A 10956-nucleotide genomic window follows, 5' to 3' on the forward strand; every position below is an offset into this window, starting at 1 on the left:
ACCCTTGGACTGCTGAATTTTTTACCGCGGAACTCAACAGGCATTTCCCCCAGGAAGCCTTACCCTCAGCCATCGCACTACGCCCACCCAGGTTTTCCTCACCGTTGACTTAAATGATTGAAGTCTGGCCTCCTCATTGGTCTGCAACATCTGGCCTCCACCCCCTGCCAAATTAAATGCCTAGAACACAGAGAGCCTTCAGTGGCCTCCTGTTACCTCTGGAATAGGATCTGACTTGTAAAGTTCTCTAAATGCGCCTCCGGCCTGTCTTCTGTACCTCCTGTTACTCCTTTCGTGTGCACTCTATATTATGGCCCAAACCGGCCTCTAGCTGGGCTCTGCCATTCCATCTCCTGACTCCTTGCCTTGGCACAAGCTCTCCCTCATGCCTCCTCGCAGTCTCCCAGTCTTCCAAACTAGGTGCCATATTTAATTTTTCATTTTCTCTCACCCCCTGTATCTTGGCTGTTGCCAAAGCCTGTCAATTTCACCTTCACAACATCTCTCAAACTCGCCCCCTTCTCTCTTCTGACTCTGCCTCCCCCTGGTGCGGGCCCTCATCCCTTCAAGCCTAGGCTCTTGCCATAGCTGCTCAGGGCAGGGGAAGGGTCTGCCTGCCTCCAGTCTCTCCCCAATCCATCCTCCATTCAGCCACCAAAGCACCAGTTTAACCACATCACCCCCACCCTCAGCAAATTCCAGTGGCTCCCTGTCATCTCCAGGATCACTATGAGATCCTCTGTTTAGCATTCAGAACGTTCCTCAGCCCTCATACCTTCCTACTTTTCACACTCCCCTCCCAACTACTCTTTGATCCACAGACACTGCCCTCCTTGCTTTTCCTTGAACAAGATACTCCATTTTCCAGATCTGTGCATTTTCTCTGACTGGCCTCCAGGCCAGAATGCTCTCTGTTTCCTGGCTCCCTTCAGATTCCATCCAGATTCCCACATTCTCCAGGAAACCTTTCTGAATAACTGTTAATTCTAGTGCCCTCCTTCTGCTGACTGTTTCCAAATTAGCTTGACTGTACATAGTTGTCCACATGAACTGCTTGAGAGCAGGAACTCTCTTTTACCCTTTTTGTATCCCCCCAACTTAGCACAGTGCCTGACACATAGTAGGCACTTAATAAATGTGTATTGCCTGCCTGACTCCACACACTGCCTCACCCCACACGCTGCCTCACCCTTCAATTCTAGCTGTCAGTATTTGGTACAGGATGGTAGAAGGGTGTGGGGTAGAGGGGTAGGCAAGCATCAACATATCCTAGTGGCACGAGGGTACATCTGGCACCAACCAAATAATCTGCCATAAGCCAAGCAAAGACACATGAGCATGTTGTAAACAATAACATTCCATTTCCCTGAAAGTGCTAGAGCCTCCCTCCAGATGTCTGGTACTGACTTCTAGCTCCCAATCAAGAGGGGAATTAAAAATTACTTTAGATCAGAGGTCCATATTAATCCATAGTGACCAGGTTAATAAAGAAAATTAGCTCTTTTAATCCCCTAAAGAAGGTATTTGAAATATGGTGATTCTTTTTTTCCAAAGCTAACATATATTTTAGTGGGAAAGAAAGAGCATAGGCAATAGTTCCTATGTGAATTTTTTTTTCCTCCAGAGAAACAACTTTCCTTATTAAAATTATAAATCTGGCTCCTCTTCCTAGCATTAAATTCATTCTGATTCTGGGGGTGAAATGGTTATCATCCAGTTTCACAACAGAAGGATGTGACTGCAGGTTTACTTGGGATTGTTCATTTCTCTGTCAAGGTTCAGTTTCCAGTGGCACAAATGGCAGATGTCTGACAACTGGAGATTAAGTGGCAGAGCCAACCTCACATTTGAAGACAGGTTTAACTTTCTGTTCCTGGTGAAAAAAACTAAGGGCATGTGATTATGAGCTGATCTCCTTGTTACATTTACAAACCAGTATTCCTTTAATCGCAATTGGGTATTGAGGGTGATACAGCAAGCCAGATCAATTCTATAAGAAACAAGTAGGCTGAAACCAAACCTTTGATTCTTGCTGAAAATGGAACATTCCATTGCTGATGGATGTTCCTCAGGGATGCATTCTGAAGAGGAAAAAAGGCCTGTTTTACTGGATCTCAGATTGCTTATCTGGTCCAAGATAAACTGTCTTACTGACATATTGGAATGTTTTCTACTTAGAAAAAAATAGACGTCAGTAGTAAGCTATGTAAAAGAATGTGTGATTAGCTTGCTGTGAAATTCCATCTTACCTCAGCGTGTTAGAACACAGAGTTAACGTGACTCTAGGCCCCGACATTATTCTAGGAGGACTGAAGTTTATAGTCACTTTATTCTTGCAATGTTATTATAAAGTTAATTAGTATCCACAAAGGAAGCTGATCTAAAACAACAATGCACATCCCAAAGACCGGTACCCTGGATTTGGATGAAGAGACCCAGGGTTCAGAGTCCCTGTGGGGCTTCCAGCCAACTTCTTAATCTTTCTGGGTGCAGTTTTCTCATCTATAGCATTAAGAGTTTGAATGAGATGGCCTTCTCAGGGCCCTAACCTTTCAGCATTAAATCTACAATCATATGAAATTTTGAGTGAGTAAATTTTAATTAAAATTGAAAATGCAATATCCAGCATTATGCAGTATCTGTCAGTCTCATAGCCATGGCATCATGTCTACTACTTTTCTTTAGCAGAAACATCTTTGTGGAAGATATCCACCATTTTCATAGTGATTTTCAGGTTTAAAACTTTTCGTGTTTTGTTTCCTTATTTTGAGGGACGCTGCAAGTCTGTGTTAGCATTCAGTTCATGTGTTAGAGAGAAACTGATGATCCTCACCTTTTTCTTCTCCTGTAGGAGGTGGTGGCCCACTGGATAGCTGAAAGCCGCATTGCTATTGAGGAGGTGCGCCTGCTGACCCTGAAAGCAGCCCACAGCATTGACATGGTGGGCAGTGCCCAGGCAAGGAAGGAGGTAAACCTGATCACTGTAAAATCTGCCGCTGGCTTGGGGACTCTGTACCTTCAGGCCAGATAGTGTAATGGATAGAGCACCAAGGCTGGCATCAGGAAGACCTGAGGTCAAATCCAACCTCAGACACTTACTAGCTGAGTGACCTTGAGCAAATCACTGAGTCTTCCTCAGTTTCCTCATGTGTAAAATGGGGTAATGGCATCTATCAAAAGCCATTAGCAAGCATTATATGTGATGGGGATAAGCTGAAAGCATTTTCAGTAAGATCAGGAGTGAAAGATGTCCATTATCACCATTGTTACTCAGTATTGTGCTAGAAATGTTAGCTATAGCAATTAAAGAAAAAAAGAAATTGAAGGAATTAGAATAGGCAAAGAAGAAACAAAGCTATCACTCTTTGCAGATGATGTGATGATACATTTAGAGAATCCTAGAGAATTAAGTAAAAAATTACTTGAAATAATAAACAAATTTAGCAAAGTTTCAGGATATAAAATAAAGCCACACAAATCATTGGCATTTCTATGTATTACTAATAAAGCCCAGCAGTAAGAGATAGAAAGGGAAATTCCATTTAAAATTACTGTAGACATTATAAAATATTTGGGAGTCTACCTGCCAAAACAAAACCAGGAACACAATTACACAATTGAACACAATTAGAAAACACTTTTCACACAAATAAGGTCAGATCTAAATAATTGGAAAAATATCAGTTGCCCATGGGTAGGCTGAGCTAATAAAATAAAAATGACAATTCTACCTAAATTAATTTACTTATTCAATGCCATACCAATCAAACTACCAAAAATTATTTTATAGAGCTAGAAAAAACAGTAACAGAATTCATCTGGAAGAACAAAAAATCCAAAATATCAAGGGAACTAATGAAAAGAAATGCGCGGAAGGTGGCCTAGCTGTATTAGATCTTAAATTGTATTATAAAGCAACAATCATCAAAACTACTTGGTACTGGCTAAGAAATAGAGTGGTAGTTTAGTGGAATAGGTTAAGTATGCAAGACATAACAGTCAAGGACTATACTAATCTACTATTTGATAAATCTAAAGACTCCAGCTTCTGGGATAAGAAATCACCATTTAACAAAAACTTCTGGGAAAACTGGAAAACTGTATGACAGAAATTAGGCATCGACTAATATCTTATACCCTACCCCAAGATAAAATCAAAATAGGTACAAGATTTAGATATAAAGACTGATATCATAAGCCAACTAGAAGAGCAAGGAATAGTTTACCTCTCAGATCTATGGAGAAGGGAAGAATTTATGACCAAACAAGAGAAAGAGAATATCATGAAATGTGAAATGGATAATTTTGATTATATTAAATTGAAAATACACAAAGCCAAGGCATCCAAGATTAGGAGGGGAGCAAAAAACTGGGAGAGAATTTTTACAACCAGTATCTCTGATAAAGGCCTCATTTCTAAAATATATAGTCATTCCCCAGTTGATAAATGGTCAAAGGATATGAAGAGGCAGTTTTCAAAGGAAGAAACTAAAGCTGTCTATAGTCATATGAAAAAATGTTCTAAATCACTATTGTTTAGAGAAATGCAAATCAGAACAGCTCTGAGGTACCATCACACCTATCAGATTGGCTAACATGACAAAACAGGACAGTGATAAATGTTGGAGAAGATGTGGGAAAATTGAAACACTGATACATTGTTGGTAGAGTTGTGAACTGATCAACAATTCTGGAGAGCAATTTGGAACTATGCCCAAAGGGCTATAAAATTGTGCATACCCTTTGACCCAGCAATAGCACCTCTAGGTCTGTATCACAAAGAGATCATAAAAACAAGAAAAGGACCTCCATGTACAAAAATATTTATAGCAGCTCTTTTTGTGGTGGCAAAGAATTGGAAATTGAGGGGATGCCCCTCAAATGGGAAATGGTTGAACAAGTTGTGGTATGTGAATGTAATGGAATACTATTGTACTATAAGAAATGATGAGCAGGCTGACTTCAGAAAAACCTGGAAAGACTTACATGAACCAATGCAGAGTGAAATCAGCAGAACCAGGAGAACATGGTACACAGTAACAGTCCCATTGGGCGATGACTGACTTTAATAGACTTCACTCTTCACAGCAATGCAAGGATCTAAGACAGCTCCAGAAGACTCACGATGTAAATTGCTGTCTGCCTCCAGAGAAGGAACTATGGAGCCTGAATGCAGATGGAAGCAGACTATTTGCCCTCCTTTTTTTGTTGATTTGTTTTATTACTTCATTCTCGTGGTTCTTCCCATTAGTTCTGATTGTTCTCTACATCATGACTACTGGAAAAATATGCTTAACATGAATGTATATGTGGAGCCTATATCAGATTGCATGCCCTCTTGGTGGGGGGGGGGGGGGGAGGGGGAGAAAATTTAAAACCCAAAATCTTATGGAAGTGAATGTTGAAAACTAAAAATTAATTACTTGTTTAAAAATAAAATAAAATAAAGCGAGGGTAATGAGAGCACCTACCCCCGAGGGTTGTTGTAAGGCTCAAATGAGATAATAATTGTAAAGCACTTAGCCCAGTGCCTGGCACAGAGCACGTACCGTATGAATGTTCATTAGGACCGCTGATGTGCACATGTGCTTTTTGGGTTCAAAACTTGAAATGTCTTTCATGTTCAGGTTCCCGTCTCGTGAAGTGATTTGGGGGAATTGTTTGCACACTTCTTGTTTTCTGGGAATTAGTCTTCAGCAGCCAGCTTGTCTCTGGTCTGACACTTTCCATTCACTAAAGCTTGGAATGGTTGAACAGACTATTCCTTATGTAGGTAGAGGGCATTTTCGGTAACATGGATGTTTGTTGAGAGGGGGCTCAGGCTCACATCCTGCCTCTGACACATATTAGTTGTGTGACCTTGGACAAGTCACATCACTTCTTGGTGCCACTCCTCGGAGAGCATCAGTGACTGACAAGCTGCCCACGTCGGTCAGTGAGGGGCTTTCTGCACCAGGCTCCCACAGCAAGGAAGCCGCGGGGCTGGCCAAAATGACAGATGGTGAATATGGACTGGGTCACAGGGACATCGTTACAGCTGTCTGAGCGAACATACTGTTTCCTGAGAGAATCCTGCAGGGTCATCCGGCTGTTACATTTCACATATGTGTAAAGACATGGGGATCGCATCAGATTCTCCCGGGTGCTTTATCTCACTGTTTTCACTCCTTGTATTTACAGATTGCTATGATCAAGGTGGCCGCCCCACGGGCAGTGTGCAAAATTGTGGACCAGGCAATTCAAGTTTGTGGAGGAGCTGGAGTCTCTCAGGATTTCCCTTTAGCTGAAATGTGAGTAGAAATCGTTTCAATACTGTCTCTTAAAATGCTTGGGGGGGCGGGGAGATAGAGAGAGAAGCTCTGACCCTCACTGTCTGCTCTCTCCATTGTTGTCCTTTGTCCTTGAAGAGGAGAGGCTCAGGCTGTGCAGTCTCTGAGCAGGACATGGGAAGAGGTGGGGAAGCGGGCTTGGGGAGCATGCCCATGAGTCAGCAGGGATACTCCCTGGGAGAACCCACCCATTGGCTCACACTCTAAGTACATGCCTGGGTCAGGCTCATTCTCTTCACACGTTGAAGGTGCCAGCACAGCCTTTGGCAACATGAACCAAGGAAATCTGCTTAGGATTGTAACTTACTGGCAGTCAGAAGGAAGCCCTTCCCCAACCCTGCCCTCTGGACGTGGCTGAAGGGTGGGTGGGCACCCCTACTCTCCCCTCCGGACTTTGTGTGGAGGCCGTTAGGTGTTGGGCACTGGGCCCAGCAGTAGCATTTCTTTGAGCTGCATTCTAAGGACCAGACTTTCCCTATTAGCATCCAGGTGACAGGTCTCTGGATGTCCTCCTCCCAAGTCTGAATAGACAAAACGCCAGCTCAGCCAGTTTGTGGGTCATCTCCACCCCATTCCCTGGCCTCCACTGAACTGACTTCCCTTCCTTTTTGACTGGTCGCCTTGCTAAGCTCCCTCTGGGTAGGATCTCCCAGCTCAGCACCACCGTTGCTCAGCATTGTGGCTAATGTGGAAGTTGGTTTGCCTCTGAGTGGACTCTCCCCCAATCCTCTCTTCTCTAGGTATGCCATGATTCGAACCTTACGTATAGCAGATGGGCCCGATGAAGTTCATCTCTCAGCAATTGCAAAAATGGAACTGCAAGAACAAGCCCGCAAGCTGACCGCCAGGATGTAGGGCCCGTTCCCACCGAGCATCCAAGGTGGCAGGGCACAACCGCCCCTGTTGAAGTAGCCTGTCAATCATGGCAAATCATGAGCCCTTCATGTTGAATCTTGTGTTTTTGTAGGAATTTGAGAGATTCTTGGACAGCCTCATAACTAATCAAAGCATGGGAAATATTTAGATCAATTTTTTTTTCATTTTTTACAAATTGTTAGCTCTTCTCTTGCCTATAATTGATAGTAACTCTAATATCTGTCTGGTTTGGTGCATTTTCCAGTTGAAGATGTATTCCAAATAGCTAATTCTTTAACTGTCAGTCACCCAGACTAATAGTAGGATCTTTGATTGGGCTTTGGCTTTTACACTTCTAATTTGAGTAAATTGATGGCAAGGAAGCAAAAGCGTAATGAGTGTGGTACCAAAGCCATAATATTAGCTTTGAGGCCCAAAAACTGTTTGTGTTTGTTTGTTTTGAGGAAACATTTAAAGCAGAGATTCCTAACCTGGTGTTCACAAACTTTGTTGTTGTTGTTGTTTTATATCTTGACAATTGTATTTCACTGTGATTGATTACCTTTGTAATCTTCTATTTTTTTATTTTATGCATTTAAAAACAAGATTCTGAGGAGTCCAGAGACTTCCCCAGACTAGGCCCAACAGGCCCATGGCACCCAGAGATCAGAACTCCATGAAAGGTGTATTTGACTGTTGGTTTGTAATAAGACAGGGGAAAGCCTTTCCAACATCATGGTTAAGAAACAAGTATACTATCTGCCTTTAAATTCAAAGATAAATCATCAAAGCCTGCTCTGTATAGAGCACTGGTGCTGGGGGTTGAAGGACCAGAACAAAATGGAGCTTGTCTTTGAGGAATTTACGTTCTAATCTTACACATGAATAGGTGTGATGTTTAATGGGGCATGGTTTGCCACAAACTGTATAGAATTAATTACATTTTCAAATTGTAATATACTTCTAATGCCTCTAAGTTCTAAATAGTATTTCATATCTTCTGTGAATTAAACACCAGATGTTGCAAGAAAAGAATCCAGAACAACTTTATCAGATTGGTAGAAAGACCATCAGACCATTATTGAATCTTGTCCTCAGGACTGTATCATTTTGCTGAACCTGCACATTAGACCTACCTTTCTGAGTTTCCTGCCCGAATGAAAAGGAGCCTTGTCAGATGTGAACCTTTCAGAAATGATTTGAGATCTTTAGAATTGTTAAAGATTGTTCTGATGGAGAGCCTTAATCATATCTCTCCTTGTGCCAACATTGTTGTTGAGGAATCAAGTCCTTAAGGCGTGTTAAAATCCTTGTATTCTGCTGGAATAAGCTACTGTGAATTAAAATGCCAAATAAAAGAAAGTGTTGTTCTAACAAGGTTTTTAAATCAGCTTGATTGAAGCCCATTTAGAAGATTTTCGTTTCTGGAGATCATTTCAACTTGCATTTTAATTTCTTCCCAGGGCAAGTGAAGGTAGTGGGATGATTCTTGGGACACTTAAAGTGGACCTAATGCTGTAACTCAAACTCCTCAGCCCAGTTGTGCTCTGGAGGAGTAAGGTAAGTCAGGAATCCTTATGAAGAATCATACCTAAAGTTTACATCTGTCTATCCAGCTTTTAAAAATCCAAAAGCCTAGCTTTTTTTTATTGCCTTTTCCTCTTTGCCACAGGAGTGTATCTCTAGGTGACTTAGATGCTGGTGTCTTCTTAGATCAATGTGTTTTCCAGACAAAAAGTGGATTCTATTCAGGGCACTCCCTGAATGAGAGAAAAGGGGGGCAAATCATGTAATGTGGTCCCTTCCCTCCCCTCAACATTTTTATCCTGGTGAAATCAGGCTCAAGTGAACCTTGAAGGTGGGTTTGTAGGATCAAAAAAATGATCAGCAGAGGGGCAGTAAGCAGGCTGAGTGGGGTTGGGAGGGCTGCCCTGTAGTCTTGGTGTTGGTGGAAGGGTTGATAGACCAGCTGTCTCTCTGCCAAGAGTCATCGAGCCATAACCCAGCACAATGGTAGCTGCCTCCTTGGCATCTGTTTCTCAGATGAGGAAGCTGAGTGACAGGGGGGTGGCATCCCTGTGAATCACAAACCCTCTAGGCATTGTAAAAGGGGCCTACAAAAGCAGCTGTCTGATTGGACAGCATTTCTCAGGAGTTCTGTTCATAAAGTACATTTTGCCATGTCTTCCAAACAGGCTGAAGGTAATAAAGTATAAACATTATGAATAAAAGAACACTGGAAGCAGATTAAGAAAATGTCTGTTAACATTTAAATTAAATTAAAAAATTAAATCTGATTAGGCAAGAGGCTGCTTTTCCGGGTCACTTTGCACATAACAAGTTGTTAATAAATGCTTTTTCCATTCATTCTTTTGTTCCATCAGACTCCTTATACAAGGCAGAATGAGGAAACTCAAGGCAGAGTTGTTCCCTGTTAGCACTTGTGTTAAAAGGTTTAAAGGTTGCCTAGTTCAGCTGTTGATCCATCTTCTCCTGGTCTCTTATTTGTACAGATAATTGAGGAGGGATAGTGTGTAACAGGGAAAAGGATCTCTTCAAATAGATTAAGGAGTAGTTAACTCTAGGTTTTTAAGTAAACAGAATAAAGGATGCAAATCAGCCATCTCTGCTTCCAAGCAAATTAGTTACGAAGTAAGACATTAATGACTAAGAAACATTGGACAAAACTTCTCTCAAAAACACTGTCTCTGAGAAAATGTTTTTGTTCCAAAGCAGGAGATTAACATCCTCAACTTTCTTCAATTTGTCAAGTATTAATTTTAAAGTATTTCATAATTCTGTCAACTTGGATTTTCTTTAGTTCACACATGCCAAAAGGAGAGAGGCTGGAAGACTGTCTCTAATCTGGTTAAGTGTGTATCACGTGGGAAGAGCCAAGATGGCAAAGAGAAGCCAGGAAATTATCTGAGCTCTCCCCAGTTTCTCTCAGAAACAACGTTAAATAAAGCCTATAAAAGAATTCTGGAATGACAGAATCCACAAAAAAACAAAGTGAAACAATTTTCCAACCCAAGATAACTTACAGGGACTTCAGGAAAGGTCTTTCTCACTTGGGTAAAAGAACAGCACAGCCCAACTCATGCAGTGTTCAGGCAAGCCAGTGGGAGGCTGTTAGCCACAGCACAGGTCAGCAACTGAGGCCCCTTAGTGCTGGCTCAGCAGGCCAGTGGCACAGTAGGCCAGCTGTGAGGCCTGTAGCCTCAGAGCAGCAGACAAACTGATAGCCCCAGGACCCAGGTCACAACAGGTACAACTAGGCTGGGACACCCCAGTGCAGTGGGCAAGCCACCAGCCTCCAGAGACCCCGGCACAGATAGCCAGGGACCAGGCCTCTGGCCCCCAGTGCAAGAAGCTTGGGACAGTGCCCCCTGTACCCTAGAAACAGAGCTCAACTTTTTAAAATTTGCAAAAAACAAAAAAGAGCTCTGACTATAGAAACCTACTATGGTGACAGGGAAGATGAAGACACAAACTCAGAACAGAACAACAATGTCAAAATCTCAAAGGGGAGCATGAATTGGTCTCAAGCTCAAAAAGTTCTCTTGAAAGAGCTCGAGAAGGATTTTAAAAATCAAGTAAGACACATAGAAGAAGATTGAGAAAAGAAATGAGAGTTACACATGAGAATCATGAAAAAAAAGTCAACAGCTTGGAAAAGGAAGCACAAAAATTGGATGAAGAAAAATCCTTAAAAAAATAGAATTGGCCAAATGGGAAAAAAAAAAATCTATTGAAGAAAACAACTCCTTCA

General features: G+C 42.0%; 1 protein-coding gene across 1 annotated transcript in view; it reads left to right on the forward strand.

Annotated features, from left to right (window-relative positions):
• The window catches only part of ACAD11 (acyl-CoA dehydrogenase family member 11), an 88977-nt gene extending 80406 nt beyond the window's left edge, over positions 1-8571 (forward strand). The window contains exons 18-20 of the mRNA XM_027872538.1: positions 2852-2968; positions 6181-6290; positions 7070-8571. Of these exons, the coding sequence (XP_027728339.1) occupies positions 2852-2968; positions 6181-6290; positions 7070-7184 (342 nt within the window). The 3' untranslated portion in view covers positions 7185-8571. The remainder of the gene's footprint in view (positions 1-2851; positions 2969-6180; positions 6291-7069) is intronic.
• Positions 8572-10956: the final 2385 nt, after the last annotated feature.

The sequence above is a fragment of the Vombatus ursinus genome, unplaced genomic scaffold (assembly GCF_900497805.2).
Source record: "Vombatus ursinus unplaced genomic scaffold, bare-nosed wombat genome assembly UNPS02014799.1, whole genome shotgun sequence".
In the NCBI taxonomy this organism is placed as follows: Eukaryota; Metazoa; Chordata; class Mammalia; order Diprotodontia; family Vombatidae; genus Vombatus; species Vombatus ursinus.